The sequence below is a fragment of the Mobula hypostoma genome, chromosome 11, assembly GCF_963921235.1.
Source record: "Mobula hypostoma chromosome 11, sMobHyp1.1, whole genome shotgun sequence".
Classification (NCBI taxonomy): Eukaryota; Metazoa; Chordata; class Chondrichthyes; order Myliobatiformes; family Myliobatidae; genus Mobula; species Mobula hypostoma.
The window spans coordinates 54,857,265-54,881,154 of NC_086107.1; the positions used below are offsets into that span (position 1 = coordinate 54,857,265).

A 23,890-nucleotide genomic window follows, 5' to 3' on the forward strand; every position below is an offset into this window, starting at 1 on the left:
ACCACTGCACAGTAGACCTTCAGCTTGGTGGTAAGGCTGAGTCCTCTCCGCTCCCAGACGTTCTCACGGAGTCTCCCAAAGGCGGCGCTGGCTTTAGCAATCCTGTTGTTGACCTCAGTGTCGTATGTTCACTGCGCGAGAGAGTATGCTGCACAGGTAGGTGAAGTCGACTGCCTGGAGGTTCTGGCCCTTCACCGTGATGCGCGGCTCCTGGTATGGCTTTCCTGGGGCAGGCTGGTACATAACTTCGGTCTTTTTGGTGCTGATAGTGAGACCGAAGTTGTCACAGGCTTGTGAGAAGCAGTCCATTTCACGCTGTATCTCCTGCTCTGTGCTGGCGTTGAGTGCGCAGTCATCAGCAAACAAGAAGTCTCTGATGACAGTCTCTTGCACCTTTGTAACTGCCTGAAGGTGCCTAAGGTTGAACAACCTGCCGTCAGTCCTGTACCTGACGTGGATTCCTTCTTCGTAGTTACGGAAGGCATCTGTCAGCATGGCAGAGAATACCATACTGAACAGAGTCGGGGCAAGAACGCAGCCTTGTTTGACGCCATTTGTCACTGGGAAGGCCTCCGACTCGTAGCCATCATCCAGAACTTTCACCATCATACCGTCGTGGAACTGCCAGACGATTGTGATGAACTTGCTGGGGCAGCCAAACTTCTCCATGATCTTCCACAAGCCTTCTCTGCTGACCGTATCGAAAGCCTTGGTTAGATCGACAAAGGTCACGAAGAGGTCGCTGTGTTGCTCCTGGCATTTTTCCTGGAGTTGGTGCGCAGCAAAAATCATGTCCGCGGTCCCACGGTCAGCACGGAAGCCGCACTGGCTTTCTGGGAGCAGACCTTGCTCAAGATGTTGGAGAAGGCGGTTGAGCAGGACGCGGGCCAGAATCTTCCCCGCAATAGACAAGAGGGAGATGCCTCGGTGGTTGTCGCAAGACTGGTGGTTGCCTTTCCTCTTGTAGATGTGGACTATGCTGGCACCTTTCAGCTGTTGCGGGACCTGTCCCTTTTTCCACATGGACTGGAAGAGTACAGTCAGCTTTTGCATCATGACAGGGCCTCCTGCTTTGTATACCTCAGCAGGGATTCCATCGGGTCCTGGCGCTTTGCCACAGGAGAGTTGCTTCACTGCCTTCCTGACTTCATCTACTGTGGGGAGGGTGTCGAGGTTCTTGTTGATCTCTGCCTGGGGCAGGCGGGCAATGGCTTCATCGTTGATGTCGGCAGGGCGGTTAAGGACGTTGTTAAAGTGCTCAGCCCACCAATCCAGAATCTGCTTCTTCTCTGTCAGCAGCTGCGCCTCATCTGCGTTGAGGAGGGGTGAGGAGCCGGAGGACTGGGGTCCGTATACAGCCTTAAGTGCATCATAGAAGCACTTTATGTCGTGGCTGTCTGCATAGCCCTGGATTTCATCGGCCTTTTTGCTGAACCAGCTGTTCTGCATCTCGCGAAGTTTTTTCTGCACCTTTCTTCTTGCGTTGGTAAAGGCATCTTTCTTGGCTAGCAACGTGGGGTCGTTCTGATGCGCTCTGCAATGTTGATGTTTCTCCGTTAGTAGTGCCTGTATTTCTTCATCATTCTCATCGAACCAGTCTTGGTTTCTTCGGGTTGCTGGTCCGAGATGTTCAAGGGCGGTAGTGTAGACAGCGTCTCTGAAGACCGTCCACTGTTCCTCAACGCTGGTCCCGTCATCCTGTGGTGTGTCTGGCAGTCTGCCTTCAAGGTCATCGACGAATTCTTCTGCAACCCTGCTGCTTTTCAGCTTGGAGACATTCAGCCTCTTTGCAGTCTTCTGCCCTTGGGGTCTTCTCATGGGCAGAATGCGAAGCCTGAACTTGGACACAATGAGGCGGTGATCAGTCCAGCAGTCGGCACCATACATGGCTCTGGTCACTCTGACATCCATCTTGTCCCTCTTCCTGGTGATGATGTAGTCAATCAGATGCCAGTGCTTCGAGCGTGGGTGCATCAATGACGTCTTCTTATGGGTGGGTAGGCGGAACAGGGTGTTGGTGGTGACAAGGTCGTGTGTGGCACATGTCTTGAGGAGCAGAAGGCTGTTGTTGTTACACTTGCCAGTGCTGTGTCTTCCAATGATCCCTTCCCAGGTCTGGTAGTCTGTCCCTACTCTGGCATTGAAGTCCCCGAGAACAGTGAGCTTCTCTAACTGTGGGATTGCTGAGATGAGGGCATCGAGTTCTTCATAGAACTTGTCTTTAATGTCATCTGGGTTGGTCATGGTGGGAGCATAGGCACTAATCAGCGTAGCACTCTTGTTTGCGAGAAAAAAACATAGCTCGATTTCACTCCATTCTTTATCGCAAAACTCTATGAAGCTGTGCATTTTGCCATGGGTATACTACATGAGATTTCTGTGGATTTTTGCCATTGTTACCCAATACAATTTAACCCTTAATTCTAAAAGAAATGTAAGATGTAAAGCTGGCAAAGGCAATTGAATGTGATCTAGTAATTCATTAGATTATTCCTGTAACTTCAGATTACTTGTTACAATAGAACAGGGGTCCCCAACCTTTATTGCACCACGGACTGGTTTAATATTGACAATATTCTTGCAGACCAGCTGGTTGGCGGGGGGGGGGGGAGCGGTGTTCAAGTAGGGTTGCCAACTTTCTCACTCCCAAATAAGGGACAAAAGTAGCAGTCAAATACGGGACACTTGTGTTTGCCCCGAGAAAGACTACCATGACCATGAAGCTTTGCGTGGGCACCTGTGTGCGCATGCGTGACGTGTGTATGCGTGTACGTGCAGATTTTTTTTTCTACAAATCGGTTTTGGCTTAATCTTCCCGATTCTGTTAAGTGAAACTACACTGTACGTACATTATTTCTACTTTATATAGGCTGTGTATTTATCATATCATTCCTGCTTTTACTATATGTTAGTGTTATTTTAGGTTTTATGTGTTATTTGGTATGAGTTGGTAGGTTATTTCAAGTTCAACAGTGCGTGACAGGGAATGAGTAAAGGTGCAGCTAACTCATATCGTTTCATATCGCCAAATCATATCGTTTCCTCACGGCCTGGTACCACATGCTTTGCGGCCCGGTGGTTGGGGACCACTGCAATAGTAATCACTGCATGATCCTAAGATAACACTTGGTCCTGCCATTACTAAAATTACACCTCAGCAATCTGCAGATGGTGAAGTACCTACTGGACAGAGCAATCAAATGATTTACTGGTTAAAACACTTTTCTAAGCTATACGTGCATGTGATGTATCTCTCACAGTTTGTGCTTGATGCTTTTCTGCAATTATGTGTCATGGATGAACTTGTCTCACCTTCTGCCCTTGAGCTTGGAACTACTATGGATTTGTTTGCTGATATGAAGGTACTTACCAAAGATAAAATCTTAACTGATGCTTTTTAAGATAGAGAAAATCTTCACTGGAGAGTGTTCCAGAACATCTTCAATCTCTCATTGTTGTAATTACTTCTAAAGAAGAGCAGGGTGAGCTGCCTCATCAACTATCACCTGATAGCATTCACATTTACTGTGATGAAATACTTTGAAAGTTGGTCATAGTTAGAATTAACTCTTCCCTGAGCAAGGACTTGGTCATAGTTAGAATTAACTCTTCCCTGAGCAAGGACTTGGTCATAGTTAGAATTAACTCTTCCCTGAGCAAGGACTTGGACCCACTGCAGTTTGCCTCTACGGTGGACACAATTTCACTGGCTCTCTGTTTGGTTTTGGAGCACCAAGACAACAGAAATACGTATGTCAGATTGTTGTTTATCAATTACAGCTCAGCATTCGACACCCATCATATCATTATTCCCTCAAAGCCTGGGCTTGTGTACCTCTCTCTTAACAGGATCACTGACTTAACCATTGGGAGACTGCAGTCAGTGCGTATTGGTAATAACTTCACCTCCTCACTGACATTCAGCACAGGCACATCTCTAAGGATGCATGCTCAGCCCACTGTTCTATCCTGTCTATGCTCAAAACTTTGTGGCTAGGCACAACTCAAACAGTATCTATAAATTCACTGATGATACGGTTGTTAGCAGAATCTCAGAAGGTGTCAAGGAGGCATATACGAGCAAGATAGATCGGTTGCTTGAGTAGTCTCGCAACAACAATCTCTCACTCAACATCAGATTGACTAATAAAGGCGAAGTCAAGTGAACATCTAGTCTCATGAGGGGTCAGCAGTGGAAAGCATGAGCAGCTTCAACTTCAACAGGTCAGAGTATCACATTAATGTAATTACAAAGAAGGCATGCCAGCGGCTCCACTTCATTAGGAGTTTGAGGAGATTTGGTATGTCTAGACTTGGAATTTTTCACAGATGTACTGTATGGTGGAGAGCATTCTGACTGGTTGCATCACTGTCTGCTTTAAAGGCACCAATTCACAGGATCAGAAGAGGCTGTGGAGGGATGCAGACTCAGCCATTCCATCATGGGCATGAGTTTCCTCAACATCGAGGAACCTTCACTATTCTGATCATGCCCTCTTTGTATTACTACCATCATGGAGGAGGTGCAGAAGCCTGAAGACCTATTATTTTAAGAACAGCTTCTCTCTGCCATCAGATTTCTGAAAGATCCGTGAACCTATGAGCACTACCATCTTTTGAATGATTTTTATTGTAAATTTTATAAATTTTAAGTCCTGCATTGCACTGCTGCTGCAAAACAACACGTTTCACCATATATGTCAGTTATAATAAATTTGATTCGGATTGCTACTTTCCACAGGAAGAAATTGAAGGAAACTCTTTTAAGTTGGGGTCTTTTAAGAGACTTTTGGATAGGTACATGGAACTTAGAAAAATAGAGGGCTATGGGTAACCCTAGTAATTTCTAAGGCAGGGACATGTTTGGCACAACTTCGTGGGCCGAAGAGCTTGTATTGTGCTGTAGGTTTTCTATGTTTCTATGTTTTCAAACATCATGTTGTATAAAACCAAGGTTACTTAGGAAGATTCACATCAATTACTCCTTGATGTCACCGTGAAAAGAATTTAAAAAGTCTCCTAATAGAATACTTAATTGACATTGTTACCATTGAAAATGGTTAAGTATATTTTGTGAAATTGGCCTCAGGTTGGACTGTTGCAATTTTACACTGAATCTATCCTGTGTGAGATCTGGGAGTTTTGTGATAATGCTTGAAATGGAAAGCATTCCATTTCCCAGGACCAACATTATAGATTTTTTTTTCTTGGTATCCATCAAGATGAGTAAAGAGCTGAAAGTTGCAGTTGGTAGGAGAACAAAATTTCACAGGGCTTATGGCAGTCCATTTATCAGTTCTGAGAGATCTTGGAAGATCAGTAGCTGGTAAGTTTGGAAAACTGCAAGTTGGGAAGCTGCATGTTGAATGTGAAATTTGGTTGGGTGTGTAATGAATGTTTTGGGTAATAGAATAATAATGTTTCAATCCATTTACAAACTTTGTAGTTTCTGCAAAATGTATCAGGTACAGGCCAGCATTGTTTGACCTCATTGCATTTTCCTTTTGTTTAGGTCAGACAGTCTTGAGGGGTTTGAGGTTTACATTCATATTTTGCAGCTTCTCACTACAGTGGATGAAGGAATTCAGGCAATAGGTAAATAGCTTATTTTGTACATACTTAACTGTAATTCTTCTGCAGTCCAATATTTAGAATTTTGAAAAAAGCAATGAAATTTCACTTTATATTGAAGGTGCATCATGAACTTCCCTTTGACACTAAATGGATGTGCATACTTCCTATTCAGCCTGTTATGGTATACAAGTTTGTCCAGTCTCTTGTTATAGCTACGCCTTTCACTTGAGATTACAAGAATGAGAAGGAATCTCAGAAACTCATAGAGGTTGCCTTCTACAATTTGAGACCATAAGACATAGGAGCAGAATTAGACCATTTGGTTCTTTGAATCTGCTCCGCCATTCCATCATGGCTGATTTATTATTCCCCTCAGCCCCTTTCACTTGCCTTCTCACTGTAACCACTGACACCCTTATTAATCGAGAAACTATCAACCTGAGTTTAAATATACCCAATGACTTGGCCTCCACAGAAGTCTATGCCAATGAATTCCACAGATTCAACACACTGTGGCTAAAGAAATTCCTCATCTCTGTTCTAAAGAGACATCCTTGTATTCTGAGTTTGTGGCCTCTAGTCCTAAACTCCCCCACTACAAGATATATTCTCTCCATGTTCAGCAGGTCTAGGCCTTTCTCTATTAAATAGGTTTCAGTGGGATCTCCCATTGTTCTTCTAACCTCCAGCATGTATAGGCCCAGAGCAGAGCCATCAGTCTCTTCTCATATGTTAACTTCTATTCCTGGGATTATTCTCATGAACCTCTTCTGGACCATCTCCAATGCCAGCACATCCTTTCTCAGATAAAGAGAACCAGAACTACTCACTATATTCCATGCATTTTGACCAATGCTTTATAAAGGCTCAGAATTTCATCTTGATTTTGATGGAAGATAGAACTTAGTTATTTTTTAAAGAGGACACTTCAAGCAAGATGTTTGTTTAAAAAAAAATGGGTATTTGGAAAAATTACTGGACAGATTTTACTTTCCAAATTATGTCTGAAGCAGAATTTTATTTGCTAATTGCATTATTATGAATCTTTCTTGTAGTTAAACCTCCAGACAAGGGAGAAGCTACCTGGACTCTACTGAATGATATAATTTGCACTGACCTTTGCCAGGATGATGACCCATCGATTTTCATAGAGGAGCAGGCAAGTGTGCTGTCCTCTGCTCTGGCTATCCTATCAGCGTTATTTGCTTCACACGTAGAGAAATACAGCGAGATTGAGCAAAGTGAGTACAACAACTTCTGGGAATGATTGAGGTTGGGATCCAACCCTTGTATCTTGTGAGCATTTATGATATTGTTCATTGAGATTGCCAAGCATTAATTAAAGTGAAAATGTAGGCTTATTATTTCAGAACAAACCAATATTACTTCGTTCACTTAAATACAGTTTCCTCCTGAATCCTTATAAACTCTTGCAGCTACCTGAAATTCTAATTGGTATGGGCTTAACAACCACATGCGGGGCATCCAAAAGTGAGTTAATTGCTCTAATGTAACTATATCATTTTGATAAATTTAGATCGATTGAGACAAGTCCAATTAGTTGTGAATGCTTATTTCAACAGGCTAAAGAGACTTTGCCTGAAGTATGATACCAACGTATGAATAGACAACAGTGAGCAATTTGTCTATAGAATATTGTTATCAAATTACATTTAATATATTACCTGGGTTGGTAGGTGGCTGAGCATAGATTAAAACATTTCATTTTAATTATTTCACTGTCATGCCACCTAATTAAAATCATTCAACGGGTTTGTTCAAATGTTCTCTGATATGAATGTTCTTTAAAAAAAAGCAATAAACATAGGAAATAACTTCACAGAGGGTTGTATATTAAGACCACATGCTTCATTGTGTTGGATTCTGATGTTTTTGATCAAGGTTTCTTTTGGAAGTCAAGAAAAAAAGCATGAAATGTGTTGCTTCACAATCGTTTATTATGTTCTAAGTGAAGAAAGCAATTGGTAATGTAGAATAGCAAGAGTCTAGTATCTAAGAACAAGGAAACGGAAAAACTAAAGATGGTGGGCCAACGTGCTCAGCCCTTCTTATACCATAGATGAGATTGTATACCATGATATCTATACCACAGCTAATTCCATTCAAATTTGTAGATTAAAGTTCATCAATCAAGTAGCCCATACTCATATAATGGGACTCCAAAGAAGCATTCAGGATGCAACAATTAATTGTAACCACTAGGGGGACACACTGAACAATTGCATGTATGTAGGTAATTATACAAGTAGGCATAAAAGTTAAACTGCAAAGAAAATAACATTTATGTGCTCTAATCCAACATCCCCCCTTGGATTCTAAATCAATTTGGAATCATTATTAAAAAATTCAGAGGAATAAAAACTTGTGTTATTGACATTAAGTATAAAATAATCAAACACTACCTAAGTTATGGAAATATCAAAAGGTATTCATGGGATTATATCATTGTTAGTTTGAACTACTCTAATAATGATCACCTTTAAGCAAGTAAAGAAGCTGTAAGTTTTGTTAAAGCGTATCAGGACAAATATTAGTACTCATTGTAAGTAGGGATAATTGGCAAAAATATAATAACAACAACAATAACTAATATTAGAGTAAACTTTATAATGTCCGGTAGCTGTCAACTCTGCTTGAAGTCTTCTGGCTGGTTAGTAATTTGCTCCCTGTAGCCCAGCAGCATAGGCAATGAGTCAGAGGTTACCAGCACAGTAACCACAGTGCTTGTTGTCTTTGTCATATACCGCTTTAGATTTCTTGCAGTGGCTGGAATGTATTCACTTATTTTTATCTTCTACTTTCACTGCCGAGTTAGTAATTAGCAGCCCTTGATAAGGACCTTCCCATCAAGCTGCAGTGCTCCTTTTGCAGATTCTTAATAAGGACCCACTCACCAGGAATCAGGGTGTGTCCTCCCTCCGTTGGATCACTCCAAGCAACAGAAACCTGTTGAGAAGCAGACTGGACAGCTTGGGTTCATTTCACACAATAGTTAACTAAACTGTCTATCATAATGTGTACATCAGTCTCACTGAGATGGAGGGCTCAGAGTGACATCCCTGTATCACCACGAAAGGACTTAATTTAGTTTTCTTGTTTGGGGTTGCTCTGATGCTACACAAAACCATGGTATGCCTTCTTCATGGTACTTCATCAGTCATTGTTCGATATTTCTATTAATCCGTTCAACTTTTCCTGATGACTGGGTGATATAGACAGTGAAAAGACCATTCAACGTTCATCAGTCGACATATTTCCTGATAAACACTCCCACTGAAATGTGTACCTTGATGTGACATGGCAATCCCTATCTGAGATAGTCCTTGATCAGAGTTTTTGCTATGTGTGGCAGTGGCTTTTTTTGCTCGAATAGCTTCCACCCATCCTGAAAACTTGTCCACTATTACCCATACATCTGAGTATCCTTGACACTCTGGAAAAGTAATGTGGTCCACCTGTATGTGCAGAAATTAGACCATATGCGGGAGCACTTAATTATGGTAGCTTTTCCACTGCTCAAGAATTTATTTTCTAGCATGTCATACATCTTTCAAATGTTTGTCAAGCTTGTGTCCTGAACTTTGGATTCCATCACCAATGGGAAAATCTGTTAATTATCTTTTCCACTCCAAGGGAGTGTCCTAGGGAATGTATCTGCTGTGTCAGTTAAGGAAGCAATATAGCTGGAGCTGCTGGGCTATGAATAGTGCCATATTTCCATGCCCCATCGCACCATTCTCCATCGAAAACTACTTTTCCTGGTTAGAGCACTGAGCTTGCATCGCTCAAATATCTTGTATGTTCATCTGTGATACAGAGTACAACTTTGTTTCAATAACTGCATTTGTCGGTTCTCTGCCCATGGTCTTGAAACTTACTTTAATTTCTGACTTTTTTTTTGCTTCTTTCATTTCTTTGACCCCATTCCCCTGCTGCCTTTTCGCAGTTTCATCCCGAATGCATTTCCATGGCTTTCCATTATTGTCATTTTAGAGTGGCTTTTACATTTTAATACAGCACCTTCTGACAGCAATTGTATCTTGTACATGAGTTCCTGTACTAGTTGGCCATTCTTGTTTGGGGTTCCTACAGCCGTAAGAAATCACCTTTGTCTCCATAGGTTTCCAAAATCATGAACAACTCAAATCACATTGAAAATCAATGGAAGTATTAGCTGATCTTCTTTCTGCCAACTTACAGACTTCAATCAGAGCTTTCAGTTCTGGCTGTTGTGCAGAGGGACCAGGGGTCATGCTTCCTGATGCCAGCTCTTTAGTTTCAGAAACAATGGCCCATCCAGTCATCTGAATTCCTCACAAAATGCTGGTGGAACGCAGCAGGCCAGGCAGCATCAATAGGAAGAGGTACAGTTGACGTTTCGGGCCGAGACCCTTAGTCAGGACAAACTGAAAGAAGAGATAGTAAGAGATTTGAAAGTGGGAGGGGGAGGGGGAGATCCAAAATGATAGGAGAAGACAGGAGGGGGAGGGAAGGAGCTAAGAGCTGGAAAGTTGATTGGCAAAAGGGATACAAGGCTGGAGAAGGGAGAGGATCATGGGACAGGAAGCCTAGGGAGAAAGAAAGGGGGAGGGGAGCCCAGAGGGTGGAGAGCAGGCAAGGAGTTATAGTGAGAGTGACAGAAGGAGAAAAATGAGAGAGAGAGAAAAAAAAGGGGGGGAATAATAAATAAATAAGGGATGGGGTACAAAGGGGAGGAGGGGTATTAACGGAAGTTAGAGAAGTCAGTGTTCACGCTATCAGGTTGGAGGCTACCCAGATGGAATATAAGGTGTTGTTCCTCCAACCTGAGTGTGGCTTCATCTTTACAGTAGAGGCCGTGGATAGACATGTCAGAATGGGAATGGGATGTGGAATTAAAATGTGTGGCCACTGGGAGATCCTGCCTTCTCTGGCGGACAGAGCGTAGGTGTTCACCTGCGTTGGGTCTCGCCAATATATAGAAGTCCGCACCAGGAGCACCGGACGCAGTATATCACCCCAGCTGACTCACAGGTGAGGTGTCGCCTCACCTGGAAGGACTGTCTGGGGCCCTGAATGGTGGTGAGGGAGGAAGTGTAAGGGCATGTGTAGCACTTGTTCTGCTTACAAGGATAAGGCCAGCAGGGAGATCGGTGGGAAGGGATCGGGGGGACAAATGGACAAGGGAATCGCGTAGGGAGTGATCCCTGCAGAAAGCAGAGGAAGCGGGGGAGGGAAAGATGTGCTTAGTGGTGGGATCCCGCTGAAGGTGACGAAAGTTATGGAGAATTATATGTTGGACCCGGAGGCTAGTGGGGTGGTAGGTGAGGACAAGGGGAACCTTATTCCTAGTGGGGTGGCGGGAGGATAGCGTGAGAGCAGATGTGTGTGAAATGGGAGAGATGCGTTTGAGAGCAGAGTTGATGGTGGAGGAAGGGAAGCCTTTCTTTAAAAAAGGAAGACATCTCCTTCGTCCTGGAATGGAAAGCCTCATCCTGAGAGCAGATGCGGTGGAGACGGAGGAATTGTGAGAAGGGGATGGCATTTTTGCAAGCGACAGGGTAGGAAATGGAATAGTCCAGGTAGCTGTGAGCGTCCGTAGGCTTATAGTAGACATCAGTAGTTAAACTGTGTCCAGAGATAGAGACAGAAAGGTCAAGAAAGGGGAGGGAGGTGTCAGAAATGGATCAGGTAAAGTTGAGGGCAGGGTGAAAGTTGGAGGCAAAGTTAAAGAAGTCAACGAGCTCAGCATGCGTGCAGGAAGCAGCACTAATGCAGTCTCGTCAATGTTGCGAAGGAAAATTGGGGGACAGATACCAGTATAAGCTTGGAACTTGGATTGTTCCACAAAGCCAACAAAAAGGCAGGCATAGCTGGGACCCATATGGGTGCCCATTCACCTGTGAGTCGGCTGGGGTGATATATTGTGTCCAGTGCTCCCGGTGCGGCCTTCTATATATTGGTGAGACCTGACGCAGGCTGGGAGACAATTTCGCTGAACACCTACGCTCTGTTCACCAGAGAAAGTAGGATCTCCCAGTGGCCACACATTTTAATTCCACGTCCCATTCCCATTCTGATATGTCTATCCATGGCCTCCTCTACTGTCAAGATGAAGCTACAATCAGGTTGGAGGAACAACACCTTATATTCCATCTGGGTAGCCTCCAACCTGATGGCATGAACATTGACTTCTCTAACTTCCATTAATGCCCCTCCTCCTTTTCGTACCCCATCCCTTATTTATTTATTTATTCCCCCCTTTTTTTCTCTCTCTCTCTTTTTTCTCCCTCTGTCCCTCTCACCATAACTCCTTGCCTGTTCTCCATCCTCTGGGCTCTCCTCCCCCTTTCTTTCTCCCTAGGCTTCCCGTCCCATGATCCTCTCCCTTCTCCAGCCTTGTATCCCTTTTGCCAATCAACTTTCCAGCTCTCAGCTCCATCCCTCCCCCTCCAGTCTTCTCCTATCATTTCCCCCTCCCCCTCCAAATCTCTTTCAAATCTCTTACTATCTCTTCTTTCAGTTAGTCCTGACAAAGGGTCTCAGTCTGAAATGTCGACTGTACCTCTTCCTATAGATGTTGCCTGGCCTGCTGCGTTCCACCAGCATTTTGTGTGTGTGTGTATTGCTTGAATTTCCAGCATCTGCAGATTTCGTTGTGCTTGCGTATCTGAATTCCTCCCTCAGTTATTGAGGAGCCATCAGTGTACAGAATCAGATCTGGGTTCAATACAAGCATTTCTTTGTAATAAACTGCTTCTTCATGGCACATTATTATTCTGGCACAGTCATGGTCATCATAGTCTTCCATATCTGACGGTAACAGTTTGCTGAACTCACTCATGGAATGATGATATCAGGGGTCTCAAGAACTGTAGACCACTTGGATCACTGGGCAGTTGTTACTTGAGCATTTCCATTCAGCCAATAAAATGTGTACTGAGTGTAGACATCAAACATTTAAAACTTGATCAAGCAAGATGCTGGAAACAACTGTGACTGCCTGCACTACTCGTAAACACGAACCCCATCCTAATGCTACATTATCCAGTTTAGCAGAGTAATTGACAACAGGGCACTGTCGCTCTCCATGCTCTTGAGTTATCTGTGTCAAGAATTCCTAAGGCAGGTGCAGTGCACAATTTCAACTTTAAAGTTTGAAACACTTTCACTTGTTCGTCTTTAAGAGTCACGCGGTCATCTGAATGCTTACTGTCCTTCAGCAGATTGTTCATTGGCAGTTTCAGCATATGAATGAACTCATGCTCTTTTGTAGTTACACAAACCCAGAAATGATTGGAGTTGCTGGACTGTTGTAGGTGGTTTTGCTGACATAGCGGCCTTTGCACGATCTTCAGTTTACCCTGGGAAATTTCTGTCCCAAGTAAATCACTTCTTTTTGCAATTGTGCCTTGTCTAGATTTACTTTGTGACTGTTGAAGGATAGATAATTGAACAAATAAATCACATCATATTCATGCTAGTCTGCAGCTTCAGATGCTATCAGGATATCACCCACATATGGTATGTTAGTCGAATCAGTGGCTGGTAAGTCCTTCAGATGTCTCAAAGCCATGTGATAGACAGTGGAACTGTTGTGGAGTCCTTGTGATAGCCTTGTCCACTGGTATTGTTGACCATCAACTGAAAGCCAACCATGGCTGACATTCAGGTGCCAGTGGTCATATCAATTGGCAGACATCAATAACTAGAAACCACTTGTGTGATGGTTTCACGGCATTGAAGATAATCGATGGATCTGCCACTAGAGGTGTTAGCTTGTTAATACATTGATTGACAACCCAGTAAATAGCTAGAAAAAGTAATCACATACCTGCTATCTCCAGTTTCTAGCCATACCTTGTCTGCCGGGGAGCTCAGAGGCACCAGGGCTCACCCAGGAATTCCTTAGACTTCTTGTACTTCTTTACACTTTTCTCAGTATGTTTATTTTCAGAGCCTTTGTCAGTGGATTGGCAGGCCTTGAGCTTGTGTTTCTTCTCTTCGGTATGGCGCTGGTAGCCTTTGTACATTTACTTTCATTACTACCCATTTCTTACCTGTTAGTTTCAGGTCAACCTGTAATCATATTTAGTTAGTTTTCAATCACAATACAATTCTCTTACCCTTTTCTGGTCAGAATATATATCCCAGTCTTCAAAGTCCCTTTCTTTAATTTGATTATGCAGACTCCCTGTGGGTTTTGGACCATGTCTTCCATTCACCATCTTGCCCCTCTCCAGGAGCTCACCGTTGGTCACCATCCGGGCGGGCACCTTGTCTGCACTGACCTTGTCCCTCCCAGAGCCTCACAGCGGCTCAGTCAAGCATTCCTCACGATTTCCTTGTCTACTGGTCTTGTTCACTGATCTAGCAGCTCAGGTTCACAGTAACGGTTCATTGGAGCTTGTATATATATATAAAAGTCCCATCTGGGTAGCCAAATTTGTTATGGAAATTAATTTGCTAAGGAAATTCAATTTAAAGTTAGTCACAAGTAAATTGGACACAGACTTTGAAGTGGCTAGAAAATACCTTTATTCCTGAAAATGGGAAGAGTGACTTGCTAACATTGCAGTTGGCAGTTTTCCAAAAAACAATAGTCATAGCTTCTTTATACATGCACACAGAAAGTCAATTACATCAGCCAAAGTTTAAAAAACAAATCAATCCTGTGTAACTTATCACAGTTTACAATTCTCAGAATCGGCCTGTTATTCATCCTTGAAACTTGCTGAGAACCCAAGGCCAAATGGTGAATCTTTCTTTATGATATTATGGAAAGTTCATTAAATCCTTAAAGTAGAAAGGTATAAGTTGTTTTACATGTCAATACCTGACATGTGAAGGGAAATCAGGACACCCCTTAATAGTTGGAGACTTGACAGCCCCCAGAGTCCTCCCCACAATGTATGAACTTCACTGTCTTTGTCTTGTTTTTGCAGCTGTGTTGTGCACTAACACAACTTAGAGGCTTCTATGTAGATAGTTTGTTAATTGAAGTAAGGTGCAGGGTGTTAGCAGCTCAGATATTTTAACCCTTTATTCAGAATTTTCTTCCACATGTGGTCATTTCATAGTCAGTCTAGAGATAACAACATTTTATTGATAACAATTAACCTAATTAATGGCCAGATTCAAGTGGCATGAGACCTGCTGCAGAAAAAACAGAATCTTTTAGAGGCTATAATACAATTTTAGAAAATTTACTGAACAATTACATGTATATAGGTGATTATATAAAAATTATAAGCATAGGAAAGTTAAAGCTACTAGGAAAATACAGGAAAAATAACAATTTTACACTCTAATCCAACACTGTGCAGTGTGACTTCCCAGTAGTGCGCATTGTAAGCACAGCCTTTCTTAAATCATACAAATTATTTCACACTGTCAGAAGGAATGTGAGGAACATAATGATGAATATTTTATAAAACTGAAGTATTACATCAAGTTCTGGGTGCTGCACTTCAGGGAAACCCTAAGCTTTTAAATAAGGTGCATATGAGATTTCGTACCGGCAGTACCAAAGATCAGGATTGAGACTGAACAACCATACCTGCTGCACTACTGTTCCACACAGCATGTAAATTAATTAAAATTTTCAAAGGATTTTGATAGAACACAAAATGACAAGCGACTACAATTGGTGGTGAAGTTGGTAACCTATTTAGTGTTAATAAGGGAAGAGCCAGAATTGGAATTTTATCATTTTAGCATAATGATGAAAGGTGATTCAGTAGGTAATATAGATTGTATTAAAAGACAGAAATGCAAAGCAATGGAAAAAGAACAGATGATCTGGACTACTGTCGTTTCAATTTCCTTGCATTACGCCGTTAAGAATTTCCTGAACATCTATGTACTTTTTGGGCCAGATCTTTGAGAGTCTTGCTCAGTGTCTCCCTTTGCTCGGTTTGCTTTTTCTTTTGGTCTCTTTCTCTTGCATGCTGTAAGCTTTTTCTCCCCATCATGCTAATGACCTTTAATTAATTAGACAGTATTATGTATGACTGAGAACTGCAATTTCAGCTTACTGTTGATTTCCAGGTTGACAAGTGTTAGACATCCAAACTGATTGTTGTATCTGTGGTGGTAGGTCACTATCCTCTCCGACAGATATATATAGTACTGTTCAAAAGTCTTAGGCACATATATGTAGCTTGGGTGCCTAAGATTTTTGCACAGTACTGTATTTGTCAATGTGGAGCTGAGAGCGAGTTTGTAGATCTGTCAGGAGCAAAGGATGTTGGGAATTCAGGGTGGACCGCACGGGAGGGATGTGGGAGGGATGTGGGATGGGTGGCAGAGAAGGAGTGCTGGGTACATGGGTGGCACAGGTGCAGATACACCCAGCCCTGAGTCACCAGGCAACGTCACTTGATTCCAAATAATTGGTTTATTGATCATTACAGAATGTAGTCTCTGGTGTTTCCTGCTCCTTCCCCTCTCTCTTACCCTTTTCTCAACCATGATTCCCCCCTCCCTGCCCCTTCCACTTAGTCCACACTAGAGACCGTATCAGAATCAGGTTTGTATATATAATGCTTAAGACTTCTGCACAGTACTGTATATTCAGCTCAATTCATTTAGCCGTTGCATTCTTTGCTCTATTTTCTTTTGGGTGCAGATCTTCCTTTGCTTGGTATGTTGCTACGAGTTCTGTTCTATGCAGAAGGTGGTGAGAAGAAACCAGCAGAAGGAACAAGAAGACCCAGTGCAGACAAATGGTCTGCCCCATCTCCAGCAGGTGCTCAGAAAGGGAAAAGACAGGAGCGAGACTTCCCATTGAAAATCCTACTGAATATCTGTTGTGAATTCCTCTCTGAAATTTTTATGGACATTTCTGAGGTATAACTATAAATGGGGAACATCCTAATGATGAAGGATAAGTGATCATTTTATTTTGATTGGAGAGAGGGGGAATCAAAGTCATTAAGATTCCTAATGGGGAATGAAAATTTATTTGGGGTTCAATAAGTTAATGGAGGCAGTGAGGTGTTGATATGCAAGAAAATGGTAGTAGAAGTTGCTGCTGAAATAGGTTTGTTGGGTAGGCAAGAACCATACGGAAGCTAATGAAGGAGCACATGTTTAGAGTATCTTTTCTAAGAATTGCTCATTAACCAATGACTAACCTTAGTATAGCTGATATTAACTTGTTTAGGCTTGATTCGGATTTAATCATGGTGCACTTTGTTAACTATCATTCTCTCTGCTTAGGAGCTTGTGTCAAAAAGCTTTAAAGAAGGTTATTTAAATCAGGAGATGTTAATTTGTGCTGTTCATCACCTTTTCCCTCTGTATACCTCTACGGTGAGTATTTTTGTTCTCTCCCCTGAGATTCCTGTGAACTTTTAGCTTCAGGCTGGGAACTTAGGCATAATAAACCTTAATTCACACTCACAAGTTCACCAGACAGAAAAAGAAGAATTAAAATTTCAATCTTGAATCTTTATCTGGAGGGGTCTTGCTACCTCAGCTAGATTTTAGGCTTCATAGAATCTCAAACATGGTTTAGCATGTCAGATGACAATCCTTCATCAGATTGACATTTGAGCATGTCTGCCCTCTTTCAGAAGTTGTCATAGTTGTATTTTCCAACATTAAGAGGTTTTTCTTATGACTGATCAGTAATATGTGAGTTAGTACATTTACTGGTTAGGTCAAGATTTTTTCACCTCACTGAAAATAGCTGTTCTTAAAGAGATTGAAATTAGTAAAATGAGATGAATGTGATGGGTGGAGGAGAGATACCATCCTAAATCTGGCACTGATGAGCAATGTTACTCTAATAAATCTATCTGACTTTATAATAGAGGGGTTAATAGAGCATTTTCGAACAAACTTCAATCAGCTTTCAACTGTATTGCATCAAGCTTGGGAATTTGCTTATGTCTATGAAGGAAGATGTTCCGATTCCCAGGAACAATATTCCTCAACATAAATTGTACATTTTCATCCAATTCTATGTTGTCACAACTGATGAATTAATTTTACTTTCTTTCAGGTTAAAAGGTTCCATGATATCTTAAAAGAAGTGCAACCAGAGACTGCAGAACAATTACAACTGAAGTTCCCTAGTCTCAGTTCCTGACTGAGAATTGTTACCAATACTGAGAGGAAAACTATTGTTCTGGAGCTTTGCTGATGGGGAGCAGATGTTCAAGGGTTACTAAAACTCTGGCTCCATAAGTGCTTCTTTCTTTTGATGGAGCATAAGCTGGTGACTGACAGAAGGCTTGTCAGTTTAAGACGTACAAAATGTACAGAATTGCATTTACATATAATATTAACCTCAGTTGTTGAGGACCACTGATGCCCATAGTTGAAGTAAGACTTTTCTATTGAAATATATCTGAATTTTTTTCTGTTAGTGTCAAACATGTGGGAGACTGAAGTTTCATGACAGGATATCTCTTTAGCCTTTGGAGATGTGATGGTGGAACAGAAACTTCATCTTGTACTTTTGATGGGCATGGCATGGTAACTAAAATAGGAAGCTTGTAGCTTCCATCTGTCCCCAACATTTCTGAAGAAGGGGCACATTATTGAGCTAGGTAGTTGCACTAGTAGCAGCAGTTTGTGAATGATTGTACCTATGGTATACTGATAGACATTACATAAAGCACAGAGCAGTGTTGCACCCCCACCTCTGCCTAATAAATATTTTCAGTCCTGTTTGATTAGTGTTTCCTATATATAAGTTATAAGAATATTTTTATCTCGTTGATGTATCTCAATGAGCATAAGTAGTTGAGAATAGTTTAAGAAAACAACTGGCTTCCATCTACATCAAGGTTGTTTTTCTATGGGTAAGGATATGAAGGCAAAGAGATCAGAAGCTTCCAATATCCAACCCTTGTCACTTATTAGACACCTGATCTCAGGCAGACAAGTATATGAATTACTACATTTGGCTTAGCACTTTGGGTTAAATGGGCCAAAAACCTGCTTAATTTTTCCCCCTCGGGACTCTTCAATTATTTGGTTTAAGGAACTTTTGTTTAAATAACAGTTAAGAATGTGGTTGTACTTAGCAATGATGCACGCAATAATAAATAATTTGGTGGTAATTTGACTTTTTAAAGATTTATCTCTTTTTAATATTTATGGAACACACCTTAAGACGTGCTTCTAAATTTTTGTTTTCCTCATTGATAGATCTTGATGCTGCTAGTATGTAGAATTTAAATTTAATTAATTAGTTTTAATGACGCTGTATGCTAGATTACCATACATGTCAATTTTGTAATTTCAGTTCAGTTGTATTTTACAAAGGCCGAATTTATTGCATGTTTTTATAACTAAAGCGTTCAGAAAGAAAAATCCTTTAATCATACCAAAACTAAAAATGGAAAAATGCAAGTCCAACTTGTGAAAATGATTCAGAAAGGGAAAGAAGTATATTCCTAGCTTATGCTGATTATAGTGTGTACCTAAAGACAGTAAGGCGTGGTAATGTGGACAAGTATACAAGATATGTCAGAGCCTGCTCTCTCCAATGGGGTACATCAAAAGTGAGATCTCCAGTTCCATTTACAATTTTTGTTGGTGTGCTTCATTTCAGACTTAAAAGGAACAAATTCTGAGGCATTCGCATGATAAATCATTTTTTATTTTTGGATGTATTTTTAGAATGTACAGTATCTGCCAGTTCTTTGCTGGTTCTTCCTTCTGCAGACTCCTGGTTTCCTCAGCACTACCTGCGCCTTCACTTACCTTCGTATTGTCCATAAACTTTGCCACAGAGTCACCAATTCTGTCATCCAAATCATTGACGTGACATGAAAAGAAGCAGTCCCAACACTGACCCCTATGGAACACCACTGGTCACTGGCAGCCAACCAGAAAAGGCCTCCTTTATTCCCACTCTTTGTGCCCTGCCAGTCAGCCAATCTTCTATTCATGCTTTTATCTTTCCTGCAATACCATGGGCTCTTATTTTGTTCAACAGCCTCATGTGCAGCACCATGTTGATCCAAGTAAACAACATCCACTGACTCTCCTTCGTCTATCCTGCTTGATATTTCCTCAAAGAATTCCAACAGATTTGTCAGGAAAGATTTCCTCTTAGGCCATGCTTACTTTGGCCTATTTTATCATGTGCCTCCAAGTATCCTGAAACCTCATCCTTAATAATGGACCCCAACATCTTCCCAATCACTGAAGTTAGGCCAACTGGTCTATAATTTCCTTTCTTCTGCTGTCTGCCTTCTTAAAGAGTGGAATAACATTTGCAGTTTTCCAATCCTCTGGAACCATTCCAGAATCTAGTGATTCATGAAAGATCATTACTAATGCCTCCACATCTCTTCAGCTCCCTCTTTCAGAACCCTGGGGTGTAGTCCATCTGCTTCAGGTGACTTATTTGTCTTAAGACCTTTCAGCTCTCAGAGCACATTCTCCTTAGAAATAGCAACTACACTCCATTCTGCCCCTGACACTCAAATTTCTGGCATTGTGTTTTTCACAGTGAAGACTGATGCAAAATACTTAATAAGTTCATCCACCATTTCTTTGTTCCCCATTGCTACCTCTCCAGCATAACTTTCCAGCGGTCTGATATCAAAGGTTCAAAGGTACAATTTAATGTGAGAAATGTGTACAACATACATCCTGAAATGCTTTTTCTTCACAACCATCCACGAAAGCAGGAGTGCCCCAAGAATGAACGACAGTTAAATGTTAGAACTCCAAAGTCCCCCCCCCGCTCCCCTCCCTCCTGCGCGTAAGCGGCAGCGAGCAACATTTCCCCTCCCCCTGTCCACTTTCGTCTTCCTTTTACTCTTTATATATCTGAAAGACATCTTTTTTCTATCCTCTGATATTAATGGCCAACTTACCTTATACTGTATTTCATCTTTTCTCTATATATGGCTTCTTTATAGAAGGTCCAAATTCACTCTTGCCTCTCTTTTATTCTATATATCTGAGAAAAAACTATTGATATTCTCTTTGATATTGTTGGCTAGCTTACCTTCATATTTCATCTTTTCACTCCTTATGGCTTTTTTGGTTTTTAAAAGTTCCACAGTCTTCTAATTCCCCACTAATTTTTGCTATATGTTCTCTTTTCCTTCTATGCTGTCTTTGACTTCCCTTGACAGCCATGGTTGTCTCATTTCCTTTTAAAATACTTCTCCATCTTTAGAATGTATCTATCCTACGCCTTCTGTATTACACACTGTATCTAGTTGTATACTAACTGCCCCATCTTCAGTCCTATCACTATGCTTTCCACCTTCCTACCAAATTAAATTAAACCCTTCCCAGCAGCTCTAGCAAACCTGCCTACAAAGATACGGGTTCCTCTTGGTTTTGGATGTAACCCCTCCTTCCCCAAAGAGATCCCAATGATCTAGAAATCTGGAATCCTACCCTCTGCACTAGTTGCTCAGCCACTCATTCATCTTTACTATCATCCTATTCCTGCCCTGACAAGCATAAGAGATTACTATCTTGGAGATCCTGCTCTTCAGCATCTTCCATAACTCCCTGTATTCACTTAGTAGGACCTCTTTACCTTTTCTACTTAAGTTATGAGTGCCAAAGTGCACCACGACCTCTGAGTGCTCTCTCTCCCTCTTGAGTATATTCTCTAGCTGCTCTGAGACTTCCTTGACCTTAGCACCTGGGAGGCAGCAATCATCCTGGTATCTCTTGCAGTCACAGAATCTCCTGCCTTACCCCCTTACTATTGAGTCTCCTATCACTTATCGCTCTACATGACTTTACCCTTCCTTGTTGAGTCTCAAGAGCCGGCCGTAGTGCCATTGGCTTGGCTACTGCTGCCATGATCTGATGGGTCACCCCTCCCAGCAGTATCCAAAGGGGTATACTTATAGCTGAGGGGAATGGCCACAGGGAGCCCTGCGCCACCTACTTACCCTCCCCCCCCCAACTTAAAATGCTCATATGTAGCCTAGTGAATTTGCACCTGAAGTAACGACATTACTCCCTGGAATTTAGAAGATAAAAAGGTGATGGTATACTGAACTGATAAAAGATGGATTTATTTTTCTAGTAGTTTGAGGATCCAGAACTGGAGATATTGTATAAATATTAGAGCTGAATTCTTCATGAGTGATATTAGCAATTACTTTCACATGTAGACATTGGCAATACTTTTGAACACACATTCACAAATGACAATGCAAAGTCATTTATTTATTTTAAATGCTAATACTGAAATTGATATGGAGAAAAAAGTGGATTTTGCTTACAGATCAGCCATGTAATCGGACTGCTGACAGGGCTTGAGGAAATCATTTACCTAGTCCAGTACCTAGGAACTCAGTTTATACTGGGTCTGCAGATTTCATAGTTATGGTAGTTGGGGTCATCTTGGGCAATCCCGCAGACTCAAGAATAACTTTGCTTCTGCTCCAGTTCATAGGAGTGAAAAATAGCCATGCATGAAGTCTTTCAATAAGGTGTGGCTGTTGCATACCAGCTGCCACATGGCCTTGACAGAGCAAGCCCTAATAGCAGGAAGGTTTAAGAAAACTGGAGGCATGTTGAATATGAACAGAATTGGTGTGTGCGTGCGTGTGCGCGCACACACACACAAAGTAAAGAGATATACTATGGCCATGCACACATGCATGAGGACAGCCACATCATCTACCCCGACCTGTTTCCAATCCTTCTCCTCCATCACATAATCTCGACCATACCATGGAGATGGGATCACAATGTACATTGTACTTTGATAAAGTGGTTTTGAAAGTATTGCAACCCATTGTCAGAGATAAAATTGAATGTAGTTGGGGTAGCTATTCCTCTACATTCTCATACTCACATTATAGCAACTCAATTAATTCAATTATCCTCAATGTGAGCCATATTTTTGGTCATAAAGGTTCTGCCTTAGTATCTTTTCATATTTTATTTCATTTTATAAATTCTGTTGTATTCAGTGTTGTTCTGGCAATGAAATATTATGTAGGATCCTATTTCTTGTTATAACTTAGGGCACTTAAATTCCTCACCAGGGTGACTGGAAAACTAGTATTGCAGCCTTAACCCATTTGTACTGATTTGTCAGCCACAGTCTCAATGTTTTACTGCGCTGGCCACTTTTACCTTGGCATTCATGACCCTTACTACAAAGTTTGAGGCTAACGTGCCACTTGGGGGCAGTATAAGTACAAAACATTTATATGTAACTGGAATACTGTGTGTCACCAGCTAATTTTGTTTGTACATTGATACTGAATTGTGAGTTGCATTTCTGCCACACATTCTTTTTTCTTGTTCAGTTTTTTCCTTGAAGAAATTGTGCTGCAATCAAGAGCTGTTGAAAATAAACAGAGAATTGTCATATTCCTAGTTTGACTTATGAAATTGGTACCAATGCCATATCATGACTTAAACAGATGGCATTCAGTTTATCATCTTTTGAAAAACTGCCCATAAGCCCAACTTCTCTGTTGTTTCAGTAAAAGCCAGCATTTTGCTTATTCCATGTAATGTCCAATTTGGTTTAATACAGAAGTCCAATTCCCATCCAGACCATACACCTCTTATCTATTATGATTCATTACAGCAGGATGGGCTCTTTGCATGGGGACCAGGTAAGTATGTGTTTGGGAGTGCTGCAAGTGGTGATCCCATGTTGGTGGCAGGTAGTGGGGGAGGGGACAAGAACCAAATGAGCAAGAACTGTCCCAATTTGTAGCTCAAGTATTGGGAGCACGTCACTTGATTCTGGTTGAATCTGCTCAGTGCACCTAGTTCTCTCTGGAGGATTGTTGATCATTTTCATGTGCAGCCACTTTTCTGAAAGTTCAGCAGGGGGTAAAGAGTGCTTTAGAACATAGAATATTACAGCACAGGAGCAGGCCTTTTGGCCCACAATGTTTGATGAACGAAATAAATTAGTAATCAGATGGCCAACTAAACTGATATCTCATGCCTACACCATGTCCATATCTCAACATTTTCCTCACGTTCATGTGCCTATCTAAACATCTCTTTAAAAGTCCCTAATATATCTGTCTCTACCACCACCACAGGTGCAGCACATTCTAGGAACCCACTTTTTCGGTGTTTTTAAAAAAAATATTGCCTCATGTCTCCTTTAAAATAACTTCCCTCACCTTAAATGTATGCCCTCTGGTATTAGACATTTCAACTCTGAGAAAAAGATATTGTCTGCTTATGCTTTTCTTAATCTTATAAACTATCAGATCTCCTCTCAGCCTCCGCCACTTCAAAGAAAACAACCAAGTTTGTCCCTCATTATAGCACACGCCCTCTAATTCAGGCTGCATCCTGGTGAACCATTTCTGCAACTTCTCCAAAACACAAC

General features: G+C 41.6%; 1 protein-coding gene across 3 annotated transcripts in view; it reads left to right on the top strand.

The window, feature by feature from the left end:
* Positions 1-23,017, top strand: part of saal1 (serum amyloid A-like 1) — a 50,930-nt gene extending 27,913 nt beyond the window's left edge. For all 3 annotated transcript variants that reach the window (XM_063062106.1, XM_063062104.1, XM_063062103.1), the window contains exons 9-13: positions 5,513-5,595; positions 6,630-6,815; positions 16,205-16,425; positions 16,798-16,890; positions 17,585-23,017. In XM_063062106.1, the coding sequence (XP_062918176.1) occupies positions 5,513-5,595; positions 6,630-6,815; positions 16,205-16,425; positions 16,798-16,890; positions 17,585-17,671 (670 nt within the window). In that variant the 3' untranslated portion in view covers positions 17,672-23,017. The remainder of the gene's footprint in view (positions 1-5,512; positions 5,596-6,629; positions 6,816-16,204; positions 16,426-16,797; positions 16,891-17,584) is intronic.
* Positions 23,018-23,890: the final 873 nt, after the last annotated feature.